A 21,692-nucleotide genomic window follows, 5' to 3' on the forward strand; every position below is an offset into this window, starting at 1 on the left:
AGTGCCCCCTTCCCCCCAACCTGCTGAAGGTACAATCTCTGCATTTGTAATAGAATGTACCCTTCAGCTGTTTTATTCTCATTGTTCAAGGTTGTACAGAGGCATTACATTCATTTCATTTGAACTTTTGTGGATATTTGTCTCATTTGCAATCAATACTCCTCTCCCAATTTTTGTATTGTCATAACGTCATAAATACAAGATGAAATCTGCAAAATTAACTTCATTAAAATTAAGTTTGCTGCAGCTAGAAATAATCCAAAAAATCAAATTTAGGTCCAATTTTAGCTAGTATACTTTATTTCTTATTCTCTATACTGGAATGTCAGAGTTGTGATAATCGAAACACATTTTACAGATATTAACTCTACTTTTCGCTATATAGATGATGTTCTTTCACTAAATAATTCAAAATTTGTTGACTATGTGGAACACATCTATCCAATCGAGCTAGAGATAAAGGATACTACAGATACAGTTAAAATTAAAAAAAAAGTCTGTATTAAAAGGTCATCAGTATTGAAGACAATCAAGAAGATTACGAATGTACTTACCATTTGATAAACATAATATTTTCATTTGTCAGAAATTGTTTCTTAGATTGACTAACTAGTTATATTGATTGAATTATTAGTAAATTACCTTTCATAGTTCATGTAGTTATATGTATGTTAACTTATTCTTGCATGTAAGCACCATTTAGTGTTATTGTATCATCTTCATTGATTGTTAAATATAATACTAATGCTATAAAAAAAAACATTTATGATCATTTATACAGATTGAGATATTAAAAAAATTATCAATGCTAAAAGAGAATTTATAAATTTAGACATTCTTTTAGGAGAATTTTAGAAAGTACTACAACAAAAGCAAGCCAATAGTATGTGCTCAAATGCACTATTAACTCTCTCTCCAGATAACCAAATAGAGATATGTTTATATTTTATTAAATTGATGAAATGTAAGTTAGTTTAAATAAATATGTACATGCAATTTTAATCAGCATTTTTATTAGATTATCTCCCTTTGTACAATAGAAATTCAGATTTTATCCACACTGTCTCAGGTACTCATGATCAAAATGACTTATATGGTAACCAGCATGCAAGTAAAAAGGTTGCAACGTGTCTTAATTTTGTTTACCTGTCAGACACAACTTCTGAATGTCAATACTTAAGATTTTTCAATATGATGAAGTTGACATTGAATTTCACATCATTTTTAAGTAACCAGAATACAACTTTAGTAATTAGCAAGCTGCAATAACCAAAAATGGGATTACTAGGAAGAAATGAATGGATTTTACTCTTTAAACTAATAGGGATAAGTGTACTAAAGAAATTTGGAATAAAAAAAAAATACCAAAAAAAATTGTCTTTGGCAGCTCCCCCCTTTTTTAAGCCTAATGCTTACTATTGTTTGTCACAAAAATCAATTTCATTTTGAATTTTCTATTTGATTTACACATATTGCATGTTACAATCTGTATAATTCAAGTATTTATTTTTGAATGCTTGGTTTCATTAAAATATGAGACTTTCCTCAATTTATTGCAAATATACAAAAAAGGGGGAGGCTATCTAAATGACCAATAACATCTATAAAATTAATTTGCAACCGAAATCCCTTTAAAATATTTTGAACCAAAGAAAATGCAAAACATTTCTGAAATTTAGGATAAATTAAAGCGGCTTTTGGGCTAAAGTGTCTGTTTTAGTGTGATTTGATGAAAAGGCCATATTTTTTATCATTTTATGTGTTTTGCCACACCCTTATTTTCTATATATATCATTATGTTTAATAAAATTATGTGATTTATACTTCATACACATCATATCTGTGCTATTAAAGTATTTAAACAATCAGAAGTATTATATTATTTATTTCTATTTGAGAAATTTATGAAATCTATGCATTTCAGTAAATGCATCTATAAATAAACTCGAAAATACCCTGAATTCCTATCGTTGCCATGGTTACCAGCAATGTAAGGGCTTCAAACTTGCATGACTTTCATATGAGGTCAACCTGAATATGTCAGCAAAGATTTATCAAAATCAAACAACTTTGCATGGAGCACCATCTGCATGGTTTTCTCATAGATGTCCATTTAAATGATATATCAGTATTTAATTCTATAATAATCTTTAATCAATCCTAATTCTATCTAACTTTTGAGATATAGTTTTTCATATGTGACGTCATTTTTTAGCTGTTTCAGAAATTTCATAATTTCAAATCTGACGTAATTTTTGTGCCTTTTCACCATCGTATGTAACGTCATTTTTATGTTTTATTAGAGAATTCTCGATATTTGACTTTACTAACGTCATACATAAAGTATACGTAAGAAATCACAATTAAGACTATATTTGGGATTGAATTGTCTCCCTTTTTCCAAAAAAAAACCCATATCAAAATGCATTCAGCTATAATTTCGCCATTATCTTCATATTTTCCTTAATCTAATTACTAGGATATTTGAATTAAGACAACATTGTTGAACATAGGGAAAACGTTTATTTTCAGTTAGGGAATCACGAATACATTGGACAATTAAAACAATCTTGATACTGGACATTTTGTACGTGTAAGTCTTTTTGTTTATAAGAAACAAACTGATCAAAAACCAGATATAGCCCAATGCCATTAATGGACTGTTTTATGCTTTATGGTCTGGTGTGGTCTTTTTGGAATGTTTTCGTCTTTCATTTTTTTCATACTTCGTCATCCCGGGCTTTAATATCTCTGATCGTTAATCTATGTCCTAGCTTAGACTATTTCTTACGAGTTATTTAGTGTAAATTGTTGCAACTGTCTTTTTAAATTGATTTTTACCGACTGCTGTTGCATCACTTTCTAAACTTAGAAGAGCATTTTGTGTCGGTAAACATGTTTGTCCACCGCCATAATTTATGCTCGGTCATATGCTACTCAGTGCTTGACTTTGTTGCTGTTAATAATATTAGTTTTTGGTTCGCACATGTTTGCTTTCTCGTTTTAATTCCCTTGCCTTTCCCTTTCCAAAATAGAGATTTTGTCAGTGCATAATTAATCGATCTTTAAGCGTGCATGCACGTCTTCAACTTGAAAAAGCAGTTCCGATTTTTTAGTATTTATAGTGTTTCTGGTAACTTAAAATTATTGACCATTAAACCTTAAGAAAAATAATCGTAATTAATCGAACCAAAAGGAAGGTATAAAGAGCTGATATCCAGTTTAGGATTCAATAACTGGAGACACTGCTATACATCTGTTGTACTTTGTTTAAAATGCCAAGGGGTAATTATTAAGTCAAAGCATATTATCATTAAACTATTATAATTGAAATAAAAAATTTCAAAATACAAATATCATCTCACTTTCTTGACCGTCAATTCACGATTTTCAAACCAAAATAGGTTGTATCTCTAATTTAAAGTTGTGTTTGACGTATAGTTATAATAACTAGTATTTTTAAGGGTTTTTTTTTTCTCCGGAAAAAAACCTTCACATATACCTTATAGTCAAGTCAGAATCAACATATGTGTGAATTTATAAAAAAAATCAAAAGATAAATGTTTATGGTTGATACAAAACCTCACGCCAACATATAAATATGTCGTATATCTTGTATCAAGACAGTTCTTGTTTGTTTATTGTCGTCAGTACATAATTAAGGCAATCTGAAATTGAGCCATGGGTCTGGACTAAAGCTAAAAAACGAAGGCCATACGGTAACCAATAGTTGCTTAAAATCAACATTATTTCCCCTGATAGTTAGCTATCTGATTGCTAATACTGTTAGATATCGACGATTAATCTTTTGTGGTTGAACAAAGGATTTTTTTTAATGTTTATTTTTTTTTGGCTTCATATATATACTTCATCAAATTGTCTGTTCGAAATAAAATGCCCCTCCGCACCAAATATTTAAACACATAAAAAGATGGTTCGTTCCTTCTATAATGTTAACATTAAAAAAAAAATAACGGAACATCTGAGTTGCTATCTCCTTGCCATATTCTACCAAACATCTCTTTAAACGAGTTTCCACAGTAAGGTTAAACATATAAATAACGAAGTTATTTTTTGGGAAGAATTTCTTTATACGAAATATCGAATGAAACAAGTGTGGACACAGACTAGTGTGAACAGTATCCAGCATATAAGAGAATTACTCGGTCAAACTCATAAGACCCAAAAAAATTCGAACTTGATCTGGATTTTATCATGAACATTTGCCAGCCAGACGATACCACCAGATAGACCACCAGAAAGACAGATAAACAGACAGATCAGACCACCAGAAAGACAGATATACAGACAAATAGGACAACCAGACAGTCACAAAAACAAGACCACAAGACAGACACACAAAAAAGACCACTAGACAGACACACAAACAAGACTACCATACAGGCACAGACAGACAAGACAATCAGACAGACAGCAAGCCAGACAAGACAACCAGACAGACAGACAGCAAGACCAGAACACCAGATAGACAGAAAAGACCACCAGACAGACAGAAAAGACCACCAAACAGACAGACAGACAGACAGACAGACAGACAGACAGACAGACAAGACCACCAGTCAGACAGATATACCAGATAAACAGGCAGACAGACAAGAACACCAGATAAACAGAAAGACAGACAAGAACACCAGACAGACAGATATACAAGACAACTAGACTAGACCACCAAACAGACAGACACACAAGACCACCAGACAGATATACAGAGAAGACCACCAGACAGACAAGACAAACAAGACCACCAGACAGACAGACACAAAAGACTACAAGACAGATAGACACACAAATATAATAAAGTCTCCTACAGCTCCACTTCACAGGTCAGGGACTTATATATCTAGTTAACACTAGATGATTAACGATCTATATCAATCAACAAAATGTTGTATAGCTAATTAGGCACTAGTCCCACACAAATCAATTTAGTTTAATTACCAGTTAAACTTAACCAAACTTAAACTAAATCAGCATATCTTTGCGTCTTGGCTTTAAAAGTCATATATAAATATGTAACATAACGTTGCTATGAAATAATGAAGAGAGCAAATATATTTGCGGGTTTCTACAATGTACATGAAATACTGTTGAGACCGAATATCTACAGATAAGCCTTTTTCAAATGATTTTTACAGTTCGTTCTTTTGTTGTACTATAAAACCACTGTTCCAGGTTAGGGGAGGGTTGGGACTCCGCCACATTACGTACATATGTGCCTGTCCCAAGTCTAGAGCCTGTAATTCAGTGGTTGTCGTTTGGTGCCGTGTTACATATTTGTTTCTCGTTCATTTTTTTGCTGTACATTAATTAGGACGTTAGTTTTTTCGTTTGAATTGTAAAATGTTTTACATTTGTCATTTCGGGGCCTTCTATAGCTGACTATACGGTATGGGCTTTGCTCATTGATGAAGGCTTTACTGTGATTTATCACACATAGTACCAACAAACAACAAGCACTTCTACCATTATAAGAGCAGTGATAAGCAAACAATTGACGTAAATTTGAGTTGAGTTCGTTTTTACGTCAAAAAATGGCGGTGCGACAACCTTGTAAGCCTTTGAAAAAATCGCTCATAAATTACCATATATCATTTTTCAGGAGATTTGTCTTTAAATTCATAAAATTAAGCAAATTAACATTGATGTAGTAAATACAAATACTAAACTTTTTTCATTTTAGATAAATGTTTTTTGATTCTCAAATCTGGAATCCCATTTTTTCACCGTGGGACAGATTTGCCCTTGTAGTTTGGAACGCGTTTTTTTTCTATGACATCTTCATAACGTCATAAAAAATGCATCAAAGACTGAATGAACCACAATGAGGTACGAACATCGCGCGTAATGTCATAACATATGCAACTTAAATTAAAAGATACTGATAAATTTCATTTTATCTATAAAAATCGTATTTTTTTTAGCTTACATGTACTGTCAAAAAAATATATATATCTGTAAAAACAATCACCGACTTACCATCTTACGTAATTCTATGCAGTCAGTGATTAAGTTCGTAATACATAAGTTTTCACCTTTTTAACGGTCTAGAAATGATAATGGGAAAAGAAAGACAATCCAAATTAATAATGTTCACTTTCATACGTACAATGTATGTTACAACGACGCTTGAAAGGTATAAATAACATGAAGTTGACGCTTCATACGTACAAATACCATTGTTAAGTTACATTTAATGTATACAGTAGATACTTATGTCGCTTGTGTTGTTTTCTCTATTGCGTTGATGCCTAAACTGAGTCGGGTGTGTCTATTCTGTGTTGGTCTTTGCATTATGTATTCGTGTTTGTTTTCTGTAATTAGTTCATACTTCAGTTTCATTATCATGTATATCTCTTATATTCATTTGATAAAATTTACTGTTTGCAATAGCATTTATTGTTCTAAATAACAAGGATGTTCTTATCCCGTATTGAATGTTTAACCTGATGCTCTTTGTTATCCATTAATCATGTGTTTCTTTGTCAAATACGTTCTCCTATATATTTGTATTGTAGTCCTGTAATAACATGTTGTCATTTCAGTGTTATATTTAACATTGCCATTAAAGTGCGAGGTTTGGCATGTTACAACACCAGGTTCAATCCACCATTTTTTCCTTTAAAAATGTCCTGTACCAAGTCAGGAATATGGCCATTGTTATGGTATTGTTCGTTTCTGTGTGTGTTACATTCTAACGTTGCGTCGTTTGTTTTCTCTTATTTCTGAGTGTAATTTCATATTGCGATAAGACGTGTCACGGTACTTGTCTATCCCAAATTCATGTATTTGGTTTTGATGTTATATTTGTTATTCTCGTGGGATTTTGTCTGATGCTTGGTCTATTTCTGTGTGTGTTACATTTAAGTGTTGTGTCGTTGTTCTCCTCTTATATGTAATGCGTTTCCCTCGGTTTTAGTTTGTTACCCCGTTTTTGTTTTTTGTCCATGGATTTATGAGTTTTGAACAGCGGTATACTACTGTTGCCTTTATTTACGTATCTTTCGCCCCTCTTTTACACATATTATTGGTAATTCAAAATACAGAAAAGGCAAATATTTGTATTTATAGTAATGTTCATTAAGGATCTACATATATTGGAAATTAATTTACAATAAAATTATACAGTAGTATTGTCATATGATTTATACGCTGTTTTTGATGTCTTAAACACAGAATTGCATATGTATATTTTTGCAAAAAAAAGCAGGATAGAAATAAATTTAACAAATCCTCTTAAATAGACATCAAATTCAAATAACAAACAAGTCATTGTTGTTGCACATTAAAGAGTTTGTTTTGAAAAAAAAAAACAATAATAAAACATTTTTTTTTTAAAGTGGACATCATATAATTTATCAATTTGGCTATTTATTTTTTTTAGGTTTTTTTGACATGAAGCTCTTCAACGATTTTCGGTACGCAATAAATTATAAAACGTGTTGTTTTCCATTTTTTAACCAATATATATATATATATATATGCATCAATATCAAAACTAATTTGACTACATATTTATCTAATTTCAATGAAAAATTTACGTCAACTTAGTAATAAACGCGAATTACATGTATCTATTTATTATAAATGTGTTACTGAAGTTAAATCATGTTAAAGTGAATTCTCAATACAATTTCTATGTATATGTATATCCTGTTGTATTTTTCTTTCATATTCTGTTAAAAAAAAGATAGGTGCCTAGTGACAAACAGAGTAATTGAAAATGTTATGTTATTTATTAGGTTATATACACATAATGTCTTCAAATTTGAGCTATACCTATATAAACGAAACGAAATAGTTTAGATGTTTTGAGAATTGACACATGAGATTAGAAAAGAAAATTTAAGTAAATTTCCACTTTTTCTAATTAAATAAGTATATTATAACAAACAAAAGTACATTCAGTAAATGATGCTATTTTCGAATATCTTTGTATGAATCATACAAAATTTATGACATTATCAAATATTTGTTCTAATCTATAATAAGGAACATAGTATGTACGTGAAGAAGACAACTCCTACAAGACAATAACATGAATAAGCGAGATAGATCTTACGGTAAACGCTTAGAAATCTAGGTTATGTAGTTATTGCCTTATAATAAAGACACTATCCTTTGATGTTGAAGATTATATTTGAAGAAAATGTTGAAAGTATAAACTGTTGTATAATACATGTATATATCTTTCAAATCAGGATATGCATAACATTTAATAATAGTTTCATACAAAATAAAGTAATAACATTTACATTACTAATTGTACTACACCTGATGCTCATTTCGACATTCATTTCTCTTTTGTTAACGCAAGACCTCAGTACTTAAAAATACAAAATGTAATACAAACATTGAAGACAAGGCGATAAGATAATCTATAAATAACTGCTTGTAATACCTGCAAAGTCATATGTTGTCAAACATTTATAATTGTTATTCTGTATTACAGTTCACCAATCATAGCATGCCACTTATTGCATCTAAAATGATAAAAGTACAGAGATATATAAATAGAAATATGTTGTATTGGTGTCAATGAAACAACTCTCCATCCAGTTCACTTGTATTGGTGTGAATGAAACAACTCTCCATCCAGTTCACTTGTATTGGTGTTAATAAAACAACTCTCCATCCAGTTCACAACGTATAATAAGTAAAATAACAAAAATACTTAACTCGAGGATAATTCAAACTGAATTCGTAATCAAATGGCAAAATTAAAAGCTCTTACACTTTAAACAAATGGATAACAACTCTCATATTCCTGACTTGGTACAGTGTTTGCTAATACTTCCACTTGTATGACAGTCGCGTTAAATTCCGTGATATAGACAATGATGTGTGAACAAAACAAGCATACATGCAAAATGAGCATACCATTGGTGGTCTTCGACCATTGTCTGCTCTTCGGTCGGGTTGTCGTCTCTTCGATATATTCCCCATCTACATTCTCAATTTCATACACAATAGGAAAAAATGTCAAAAAATGTGGTACAACAGTCAACATTGTGGCATATAGAAAAAGCAAATAAGCAAAGATTAAAGTCAAGAGTACAAACATATAACATAGCTAAAAAAGCACATTGACGGGATATATAGTACAGAGCCACATCAAAAAGTTAACAATTATAGGTCAAAGTATGACTTTTAACACAGAGCATTGGCTCACATCAAAAGCAAACTATAAAATACCCCAACATGACTAGTGTAAACTACTCAAAAGGAAAACCAACGGAGTACTTTATATATAAAAAAAAGAAACGGGAAACTCATATAAATACCAACAACTGACGACTGAACAACAGGCTTCTGACTTGGAAAATCTCAGTGTGTTTTACGTTTTAACAGGCGCTAACCTTCCCTTAACTTTTAACAGTAGTGTAACATAACAACCTAAAAATATATTAGGTTTAATTCACTTTTTTATACTTACGAAAATGCCTGTACAAAGTCAGGATTATGACTGTTGTTATCCATTTGTTTGATATGTTTAAGCTTTTGATTTTGTTATTTCGTTACGGACTTTTCGTTTTGAATTTTCCTCGGAGTTGTTTTTTTTTACAAAGGTGGACCTCCTATTATTCTGCATAGCAAATGTCATTGAACAATAGGTACTTACTGTGATAAAATAACATAAGCATTGTGACATGGGAAATGTACCAGAATGTTCACGATAGAGAACGTCGTCTACAGATCGTACAACAAGATATTCATATATATAGCAATAGATGTAACGGAATTTAATGGTTGGCTCTGAAATCACTCTAATTGGGAGTTTGTTGGGGTTTTTTTTGGTTTTTTTTTCGACGACTCATTGGCACATGTGGAACAGAATCTAATCAACTGTTCAAAGCACCAGATACTACCGGCAGGGGTTCATGTAGTTCAGTCTTTTACCTTCGATGTTTTGTAAACTGTTGTTTGTATTATTTATCATTTTCTTTTATTTTCTTATTGCTAATACGTAGTCAGTTACTTATGTATAGGTTTGAATACCCTTTGGTATCTTAAGGTTCTCTTTTGACCAGTTTGAAGTAAGATGTGCGATAGTTATGAAACCAAAATAAACAATCTCTCAAGTTAAGGTATACCATTGATGGTTCGGATATACATCATTATACTTTAAATGCCCATATATTATATATGTTTTCTACCAGATTATATACTAAGTTCTCCAAATGTTTCGTGGCGAACGTACATTATATACATTTTCCAAAAGTCATATACAAATGTTCTCACATAAGAAACATTGAACAACATGGGGATTTTGTCTTCATCATTAAAACAGAAACATTGAACAACATAGAATTTTGTCTCCATCATTATAACAGAAACATTGAACAACATGAGAATTTTGTCTCCATCATTATAACAGAAACATTGAACAACATGGAGATTATGTCTCCATCATTAAAACAAAACCATTGAACAACATTGAAATTTTGGCTCCATCATTATAACAGAAACATTGAACAACATGGGAATTTTGTCTCCATCATCTTGGGGATTTGTGACAGAAAAATTGAACAACATAAGGATTATGTCTCCATCATTATAACAGAAACATTGAACAACATTGAGATTTTGTCTCCTTCATTATAACGGAAACATTGAACAACATGGGGATTGTGTCTCTATCATTATAACAGAAACATTGAACAACATGGGGATTTTGTCTCCATCATTATAACAGAAACATTGAACAACATGGGAATTTCGTCTCCATCATTATAACAGTAACACTGAACATCATGGTGATTTGTAACAGAAACATTGAACAACATAAGGATTATGTCTCCATCATTATAACAGAAACATTGAACAACATGGGGATTATGTCTCCATCATTAAAACAGAAACATTGAACTACATGGGGATTATGTCTCCATCATTATAACAGAAACATTGAACAACATGGGGATTTTGTCTCCATCATTATAACAGAAACATTGAACAACATGGGAATTTCGTCTCCATCATTATAACAGTAACACTGAACATCATGGTGATTTGTAACAGAAACATTGAACAACATGGGGATTATGTCTCCGTCATTATAACAGAAACATTGAACAACATGGGGATTTTGTCTCCATCATTATAACAGAAACATTGAACAACATGGGAATTTCGTCTCCATCATTATAACAGTAACACTGAACATCATGGTGATTTGTAACAGAAACATTGAACAACATGGGGATTATGTCTCCGTCATTATAACAGAAACATTGCACAACATGGGGATTTTGTCTCCATCATTTTAACTATTATGAATAGTTGTGTTATTGACAAACATAACACACCCTTTTATTTCTATATGATGGTTCGCGTAGACTTTTTTTAAATTTTTTTAGTCTCAATACAATGATTTTAAACAAGTTTTGTTATTACACATTTCATTTTGGATTGTGTGCATAACAAACATTTTTTTTAAGACTTAAAAGAGGGACGAAAGATACCAAAGGGACAATCAAACTCATAAATCTAAAACAAACTGACAACGCCATGGCTAAAAATGAAAAAGACAGACGGAAAAACAATAGTACACATGACACAACATAGAAATCTAAAGAATAAACAACACGAACCCCACCAAAAACTAGGGGTGATCTCAGGTGCTCCGGAAGGGTAAGCAGATCCTGCTCCCCATGTGGCACCCGTCGTTAAATGACATCAAAGACTGGGTGTTGATCCATTTTTCATTATAAACTGAAAAGTATTATTTGGGACTTTCCACATGAGCTACTTGTAGATGTTTCAATCCAAAAATTTATTTTATTTATCTAATCTTATTATGTTTATTAATAAAGCAAAGTATTATCCGAATGTTTGTATTTTTAAATTCGTTTACCTGTAACTCGGTAAGAAAAATTATAAATGGTATAATATCGGTGTGTATAAATAGCAGTGTACCATACTTTTACAGAACAAACAAATGTGTGCTTATTATTTATATTTTTGTCTTGGGTTCTTTGATATGTGTTTTGATTTACAAATAGAATTTTAACTTTAAATTGTGTACATTTCAGGACAGAAATAACTTCTGAGTAAGTACTTCTATTTAAATTTATTAACGAAAAATATACTGAAAAAGTCCTATTGAATTGATACAGAAATGTGATGTAATATAATAATAATAAATACCGTATCTAAATAGGGTAAAATCAGTAAGAACATTAATAATCTCTACCGATGCCCTCTGAATAACTCAAAAATTTACAATAATATAATATATACGTTGACATGCATAAAACTTTAAATTCAAAAACAAATGGCGAAAAACATACAGAAATGGTTCATGAACATATTTTGTTAATTTCAGATATACAAGACAGTAGTCAAACTTTATCTGATAATTACATTTTTTTTTAGATACAAGAAATTATAATAACTTTTTTTGAACTGTTCTATCGTTTCTATCATTTTGATTTCTACAGGAATACTGTTCCAAAGAACTGTACTGGAATATTGAATTTTTTTTTTTCATAAAATTTGTTCTCGAACGTTCAAAATGTAGTATGAAAGGACAATGATTATCTGATGAACACAAAGAATATCTTGCATTAACATTTTCACTTGTTCACGAAAACATTATTAACAGTACATACTTATATATTTGATTATCTGACATTAACACAAATGTATTCACAACAGATCTGGAGTTAAAGGAGCAATATCACCGACCGATCCTCGGGGGCAGGTGCACACTTCAATACTTTGTTGATAGGGGGACGCCTAGTTTCTGTTACCTGAACCTTTTAATATAACTCAAATTTCTAAAATGTTACCTTTTCATATACTGAGTAGGTAAAAATGTTACCTTTTCATATACTGAGTAGGTAAAAATGAGACCTTTTCATATACTGATTAGGTAAAAATGAGACCTTTTCATATACTGAGTAGGTAAAAATGAGACCTTTTCATATACTGAGTAGGTAAAAATGTTACCTTTACATATACTTACCTTTTCATATACTGAGTAGGTAAAAAAGTTACCTTGTCATATACTTACCTTTTCATATACTGAGTAGGTAAAAATGTTACCTTTTCATATACTGAGTATGTAAAAATGAGACCTTTTCATATACTGATTAGGTACAAATGAGACCTTTTCATATACTCGGTAGGTAAAAATGAGACCTTTTCATATACTGAGTAGGCAAAAATGTTACCTTTTCATATACATGATATACTGAGTAGGTAAAAATGTTACCTTTTCATATACTGATTAGGTAAAAATGAGACCTTTTCATATACTGAGTAGGTAAAAATGAGACCTTTTCATATACTCGGTAGGTAAAAATGAGACCTTTTCATAAACTGAGTAGGTAAAAATGTTACCTTTTCATAAACTGAGTAGGTAAAAATGTTACCTTTTCATATACTGAATAGGTAAAAATGTTACCTTTTCATATACTGAGTAGGTAAAAATGTTACCTTTTCATATACTTACCTTTTCATATACTGAGTGGGTAAAAATGTTACCTTTACATATACTTACCTTTTCATATACTGAGTAGGTAAAAATGTTACATTTTCATATAGTGAGTAGGTAAAAATGTTACCTTTTCATATACTGAGTAGGTAAAAATGTTACCTTTCCAAATACTGTGTAGGTAAAAATGTTACCTTTTCATATAATGAGTAGGCAAAAATGTTACCTTTTCATGTACTAAGTAGGTAAAAATGTAACCTTTTCATATACTGACGAGGTAAAAATGTAACCTTGTCATATACTGACGAGGTAAAAATGTTACCTTTTCCCATATTGTTTCGGTTTCGTTTGGTGTATAATGTGACATTGGTAAACCAAATTGTCAAAAGATAAAAAAAATAATGGTTGATTAAATATAGCCAGGAACACCAATAAAGATGAAAGACGAAGTTATTGGAATTTCATTGACATTATCATATATTTCTAATAGTTTTTCCGACCTGTTCACATGTTAATAAGCTTGAAAAAGTTACCTATTCCAGCGGCATGTCCTATCATCACGTTCACGAAAACATTATTAACAGTACATACTTATATATTTGATTATCTGACATTAACACAAATGTATTCACAACAGATCCGGAGTTAAAGGAGCAATATCACCGACCGATCCTCGGGGGCAGGTGCACACTTCAATACTTTGTTGATAGGGGGACGCCTGGTTTCTGTTACCTGAACCTTTTAATATAACTCAAATTTCAAAAATGTTACCTTTTCATATACTGAGTAGGTAAAAATGTTACGTTTTCATATACTGAGTAGGTAAAAATGAGACCTTTCCATATACTGAGTAGGTAAAAATGTTACCTTTTCATATACTGAGTAGGTAAAAATGTTACCTTGTCATATACTGAGTAAGTAAAAATGTTACCTTGTCATATACTGAGTAGGTAAAAATGTTACCTTTTCATATACTGAGTAAGTAAAAATGTTACCTTGTCATATAGTGAGTAGGTAAAAATATTACCTTGTCATATAGTGAGTAGGTAAAAATGTTACCTCTTCATATACTGAGTAGGTAAAAATGTTACCTTTTCATAGACTGAGTAGGCAAAAATATTACCATTTCATGTAATGACTAGTTAAAAATGTTACCTTTTCATTTACTGTTTAGGTAAACGTGTTACCTTTTCATAAAGTGAGTAGGTAAAAATGTTACCTTTTCATATAGTGAGTAGGTAAAAATGTTTCTTTTTCATACACTGAGTAGGCAAAAATGTTACCTTGTCATATACTGAGTAGGTAAAAATGTTACCTCTTCATATACTGAGTAGGTAAAAATGTTACCTTTTCATAGACTAAGTAGGCAAAAATATTACCTTTTCATGTAATGACTAGGTAAAAATGTTACCTTTTCATATACTGTGTAGGTAAACATTTTACCTTTTCATAAAGTGAGTAGGTAAAAATGTTACCTTTTCATATAGTGAGTAGGTAAAAATGTTACTTTTTCATACACTGAGTAGGCAAAAATGTTACCTTGTCATATACTGAGTAGGTAAAAATGTTACCTTTTCATATACTGAGTAGGTAAAACTGTTACCTTTCCATATACTGAGTAGGCAAAAATGTAATCTTTTCATATAGTGAGTACGTAAAAATGTTACGTTTTCATACAACGAGTAGGAAAAAATGTTACCTTGTCATATACTGAGAAAGTAAAATTGTTACCTTTTCATATACTGAGTAGGTAAGACTGTTACTTTTCCATATACTGAGTAGGCAAAAATGTTACTTTATCATGTAATGAGTAGGTAAAAATATTACCTTTTCATATACTGAGTAGGTACAAATGTTACCTTTTCATATACTGAGTAGGTGAAAATGTTACCTTTTCATATAGTGAGTAGGTAAAAATGTTACCTTTTCATATACTGAGTAGGTAAAAATGTTACCTTTCCAAATACTGTGTAGGTAAAAATGTTACCTTTTCATATAATGAGTAGGCAAACATGTTACCTTTTCATGTACTAAGTAGGTAAAAATGTAACCTTTTCATATACTGACGAGGTAAAAATGTAACCTTGTCATATACTGACGAGGTAAAAATGTTACCTTTTCATATACTGAGTAGGTAAAAATGAGACCTTTTCATATACTGAGTAGGTAAAAATGAGACCTTTTCATATACTGAGTAGGTAAAAATGAGACCTTTTCATATACTGAGTAGGTAAAAATGTTACCTTTACATATACTTACCTTTTCATATACTGAGTAGGTAAAAAAGTTACCTTGTCATATACTTACCTTTTCATATACTGAGTAGGTAAAAATGTTACCTTTTCATATACTGAGTATGTAAAAATGAGACCTTTTCATATACTGATTAGGTAAAAATGAGACCTTTTCATATACTCGGTAGGTAAAAATGAGACCTTTTCATATACTGAGTAGTCAAAATGTTACCTTTTCATATACATGATATACTGAGTAGGTAAAAATGTTACCTTTTTCATATACTGATTAGGTAAAAATGAAACCTTTTCATATACTGAGTAGGTAAAAATGAGACCTTTTCATATACTGAGTAGGTAAAAATGTTACCTTTACATATACTTACCTTTTCATATACTGAGTAGGTAAAAAAGTTACCTTGTCATATACTTACCTTTTCATTTACTGAGTAGGTAAAAATGTTACCTTTTCATATACTGAGTAGGTAAAAATGAGACCTTTTCATATACTCATTAGGTAAAAATGAGACCTTTTCATATACTCGGTAGGTAAAAATGAGAACTTTTCATAAACTGAGTAGGTAAAAATGTTACCTTTTCATAAACTGAGTAGGTAAAAATGTTACCTTTTCATATACTGAATAGGTAAAAATGTTACCTTTTCATATACTGAGTAGGTAAAAATGTTACCTTTTCATATACTGAGTTGGTAAAAATGTTACCTTTTCATATACTTACCTTTTCATATACTGAGTAGGTAAAAATGTTACCTTTACATATACTTACCTTTTCATATAGTGAGTAGGTAAAAATGTTACCTTTTCATATAGTGAGTAGGTAAAAATGTTACCTTTTCATATACTGAGTAGGTAAAAATGTTACCTTTCCAAATACTGTGTAGGTAAAAATGTTACCTTTTCATATAATGAGTAGGCAAAAATGTTACCTTTTCATGTACTAAGTAGGTAAAAATGTAACCTTTTCATATACTGACGAGGTAAAAATGTAACCTTGTCATCTACTGACGAGGTAAAAATGTTACCTTTTCCCATATTGTTTCGGTTTCGTTTGGTGTATAATGTGACATTGGTAAACCAAATTGTCAAAAGATAAAAAAAATAATGGTTGATTAAATATAACCAGGAACACCAATAAAGATGAAAGACGAAGTTATTGGAATTTCATTGACATTATCATATATTTCTAATAGTTTTTCCGACCTGTTCACATGTTAATAAGCTTGAAAAAGTTACCTATTCCAGCGGCATGTCCTATCATCACGTTCACGAAAACATTATTAACAGTACATACTTATATATTTGATTATCTGACATTAACACAAATGTATTCACAACAGATCCGGAGTTAAAGGAGCAATATCACCGACCGATCCTCGGGGGCAGGTGCACACTTCAATACTTTGTTGATAGGGGGACGCCTGGTTTCTGTTACCTGAACCTTTTAATATAACTCAAATTTCAAAAATGTTACATTTTCATATACTGAGTAGGTAAAAATGTTACCTTTTCATATACTGATTAGGTAAAAATGAGACCTTTTCATATACTGAGTAGGTAAAAATGTTACCTTGTCATATACTGAGTAAGTAAAAATGTTGCCTTGTCATATACTGAGTAGGTAAAAATGTTACCTTTTCATATACTGAGTAAGTAAAAATGTTACCTTGTCATATAGTGAGTAGGTAAAAATGTTACCTTGTCATATAGTGAGTAGGTAAAAATGTTACCTCTTCATATACTGAGTAGGTAAAAATGTTACCTTTTCATAGACTGAGTAGGCAAAAATATTACCTTTTCATTTACTATTTAGGTAAACATGTTACCTTTTCATAAAGTGAGTAGGTAAAAATGTTACCTTTTCATATAGTGAGTAGGTAAAAATGTTACTTTTTCATACACTGAGTAGGCAAAAATGTTACCTTGTCATATACTGAGTAGGTAAAAATGTTACCTCTTCATATACTGAGTAGGTAAAAATGTTACCTTTTCATATACTGAGTAGGTAAAACTGTTACCTTTCCATATACTGAGTAGGCAAAAATGTAATCTTTTCATATAGTGAGTACGTAAAAATGTTACTTTTTCATACAACGAGTAGGAAAAAATGTTACCTTGTCATATACTGAGAAAGTAAAATTGTTACCTTTTCATATACTGAGTAGGTAAGACTGTTACCTTGTCATATACTGAGTAGGCAAAAATGTTACTTTATCATGTAATGAGTAGGTAAAAATATTACCTTTTCATATACTGAGTAGGTAAAAATGTTACCTTTTCATATACTGAGTAGGTGAAAATGTTACATTTTCATATAGTGAGTAGGTAAAAATGTTACCTTTTCATATACTGAGTAGGTAAAAATGTTACCTTTCCAAATACTGTGTAGGTAAAAATGTTACCTTTTCATATAATGAGTAGGCAAAAATGTTACCTTTTCATGTACTAAGTAGGTAAAAATGTAACCTTTTCATATACTGACGAGGTAAAAATGTAACCTTGTCATATACTGACGAGGTAAACATGTTACCTTTTCCCATATTGTTTCGGTTTCGTTTGGTGTATAATGTGACATTGGTAAACCAAATTGTCAAAAGATAAAAAAAATAATGGTTGATTAAATATAGCCAGGAACACCAATAAAGATGAAAGACGAAGTTATTGGAATTTCATTGACATTATCCTATATTTCTAATAGTTTTTCCGACCTGTTCACATGTTAATAAGCTTGAAAAAGTTACCTATTCCAGCGGCATGTCCTATCATCTTGTATATAAAGAGCAGACACACAAGGGACTGATCATAGATCCAAGACATAGTTTATCATTTACTGTAACGTATACCATAGTATTACAATTCATTTTATTCATAGCTGTGAGTGGCAAAAACTATGACAAATTTATTTATCTTTATTCATTATATTTTAATATATTATAATTTGATGAAGTTTAATTTTTCATCATATTGATTTTGTTTCAGAGAAGAACCTTCGTAATTATAAGCATCATAATATATATGAAAATTTAATTATTCCAGAAATATGACAAATGATCAACAATCAATCATTGAGTTCATGAGTGAGACCTATTACTGTTAGAGGATACTTGTCGAAGTCTGAAACCTCTGTGCATAATGGGACACTCTTCCTTTGTGTAAACAAACTATGGTGCACCAAGCTAAGAGAAACAATGGTTATACAACTAGTATAAGGTTCCACTAGAAATATTGGTATTAACGTCATGTAAACAATGTCGTAAGAAGGCACGTTATACAATTTATTCATGTAAAGTTCCCACATAATAAAAACAAAATGACCATGCAAGATAATCTGTATACGGTACTGTAGAATTTAGGTAGCTATCTTGGTGGTAAATTAACTCCTTCACACATATTTTGGTTGAATACACGAATTAAAGCAAAGACGGTAGGCAGCATGACGAAGAGGGTGATGGGAATCGTAATATTTGGTAAATGTTAAATATTCTAAACCGACATTCTTACAATTCTATGAGATTGAAATATCACTAAAAAGTTTACAATCTATAGGAATCAAGACTGAAAGAGGAAAAAAAATACCAGCTGTTTTTCTTTTTGATTTTCATATTTTCTGCGTTAATTACCGAACGTGACTTATACCCGATTGTGACTGTTTTGCTGAGTGTGAATTCGCGTTGCTATAAGACGTGTCACGGTACTTTTCTTTCCGAAATCCATGCATTTAGTTTTGATGTAATATTTATTATTTTCTTCGGATTTTGTCAAATGTTTTATCGTTTGTAGTTGTAAATCTTATTTTTCTTCTGTTTTCGTGTGTTATGGTAGAGATAATTAATCATCCTCTTCATTTGGTTCAACTAAATTTATACGATATATTTGGTTTGCAGTTTGATTAAGAGAAATACCGACATAGATAAGATAATAAATTGTTTATCTAATTACTACATGTATCACACTTTAATATTAATTAGTATTGTTATTTTTATTGTTATTAATAAATGTTATATCAACATTACAAACCCAATCTTGAATTCTATCCTATTGTTTAGGATTTTTTTCGAAAGTCCACTGTGACGTCACTTAAATTTGTGCTTTTATCGACTTGGCTAAAGCGGCTGCGAATTTGTATATGCTTGTGATAGGATATGTATCTATCAGTTTTCATTTTGTAGTTAGTCACTGGTTTTATCATTAATATCTATTATACATGTACATGTATAGTTATTTTATAAAAAAATACTGTTTTCAAAAGTATGAATAATTCTAAATGATAAGGATGTTCTTATCTTAGGCAGAAAACCCTATATTTGGCAAAACTTTTTGGAACTTTATGTCCTCAATGCTTTTCAATTTTGTAGCTTTTTTTTGGCTTTCGAACTTTTTTCAACACTGGTTGGTCTTGTGTAGACGAGGTGCACGTCTGGCGTATAAATTTTAAACCTGGCGACTAATGTTAGCTATTATTCGTGTGTTTCTCTGTTCTATATGCTCTCCCATTTATTTGTATTGTAGTCCTATCGTGTAATGTTGTCATTTTACTGTTATGATTAACATTGTTATAACAGCGGAAGGTTTGGAAGGCCAAAAACCCAGGTCCAACCTACCATTTTTTTTCTTAAAATGTCCTATATCAAGTCAAGAAAATGGCCATTGTTATATTATAATTCGTTTCTGTGTGTGATACATTTTAACAAGTTGCAATTCTCCTCTTAGTGTGTTTCTCTCAGTTTTAGTTTGTAACATGGATTTATTTTTTCTCTATCGATTTATGAATTTCTATCAGCGGTATACTAGTCTTGCCTTTATTCTACAAATAAAGACAGCAGTAGTACACCGCTTTTCGGAATTAATAAATCGATTAAGAAAAAAAAAACAAATCCAGGTTACAAACTAAAACTTAGTGAAACACATCAACTATAGTAAACCCCGTCATATTATGTATGTACGTGCCTGTGACAAGTCAGGAGCCTGTAATTCAGTGGTTGTCGTTTGCTTATATGTTACATATTTGTGTTTTGTTAATTTTTTGTACATGAATTAGGCCGTTAGTTTTCTCGGTTAAATTGTTTTACATTATCATTTCGGGGCTTTTTATAGCGGTATGGGCTTTGCTTATTGTTGAATGCCGTACGGCGACCATTAGGTGTTTATTTCTGTGTTTTTTTGGTCTCTTGTGGAGAGTTGTTTAATTGACAATATGAGTTTTACTGTCCCTTTGGTATCTTTCGTCCCTCTGTCATACCACATCTTTTTTTATATAAGAGGACAACGACACAACAGAAACACTAAAATGCAACAAACACAGAAACGAACTTTAAGATAACAATAGCCATTTTCTAGAAGTCAGACAAAGGTTCAAAAGTCAAGTATAATACAATTGTAAACCAAGGTAAAATGATCAAAAATTTAAGATAAAATTTTTGAAATTGCAAAAACAATACACAATATGTTACAGTACCTGCAATCTTAGGCGTTACTGTTTTAGCGTTCAAACAGCGGTCATCGATCAGTCACCGATCAGTCAAGTTCGCGTCAAACTCGCTTCAGCAATCCGTCAGACTTATAGTAAAATTTATTGACTGATCGGACTGATCGGACGGATAGTACCGATCGACCTTGCTGACGAATTGAACTTTAATACTTCACATGAAAAACTAATACAAATTACGGAATCTTAGTTTCGTTTGATTTAATTAAAATGGCGACCCGTGAAATATTAATAATTTAACAAAGTTTTATGAATTCAAATGAAAAAAAATGTATAGATAAAACCTTAATTAAAATATCATCATTAAAGAATGGTCTTTTCCGTTTTCATTTAGGTTATAATATTTCAAACCCGGCGAGTTCTAAAACGCTGTCTTATTATCGCGATTTTGATTTTATCATTTTCAAAAAATACTCGAGGAAAACGAAATGAAAGGATCAGTTATTGAAAATTTTAGTCTATTGTTTTCAAGATTTTAAAATTTTGTATCCTTATCA

The 21,692-nt window shown here is 30.9% G+C and overlaps 2 protein-coding genes across 2 annotated transcripts in view; both read left to right on the forward strand.

The window, feature by feature from the left end:
* Positions 1-21,692, forward strand: part of LOC139486582 (E3 ubiquitin-protein ligase TRIM71-like) — a 151,342-nt gene that overhangs the window by 123,702 nt on the left and 5,948 nt on the right. The gene's annotated exons all lie outside the window — the stretch shown is intronic.
* Positions 1,085-4,680, forward strand: LOC139484507 (TRAF3-interacting protein 1-like). Its single transcript, XM_071268238.1, has 2 exons — positions 1,085-1,111; positions 4,252-4,680. Exons 1-2 carry the CDS (start codon positions 1,085-1,087, stop codon positions 4,678-4,680), a joined length of 456 nt encoding a protein of 151 aa, XP_071124339.1.

The sequence above is a fragment of the Mytilus edulis genome, chromosome 8 (genome assembly GCF_963676685.1).
Source record: "Mytilus edulis chromosome 8, xbMytEdul2.2, whole genome shotgun sequence".
In the NCBI taxonomy this organism is placed as follows: Eukaryota; Metazoa; Mollusca; class Bivalvia; order Mytilida; family Mytilidae; genus Mytilus; species Mytilus edulis.

Coding starts and splice junctions, on each gene's coding strand:
- LOC139484507 (XM_071268238.1), top strand. CDS start 1,085: ATGACTTATATGGTAACCAGCATGCAA. Junction 1,112..4,251: donor ATATGGTAACCAGCATGCAA/GTAAAAAGGTTG, acceptor ACCACCAGATAG/ACCACCAGAAAGACAGATAA.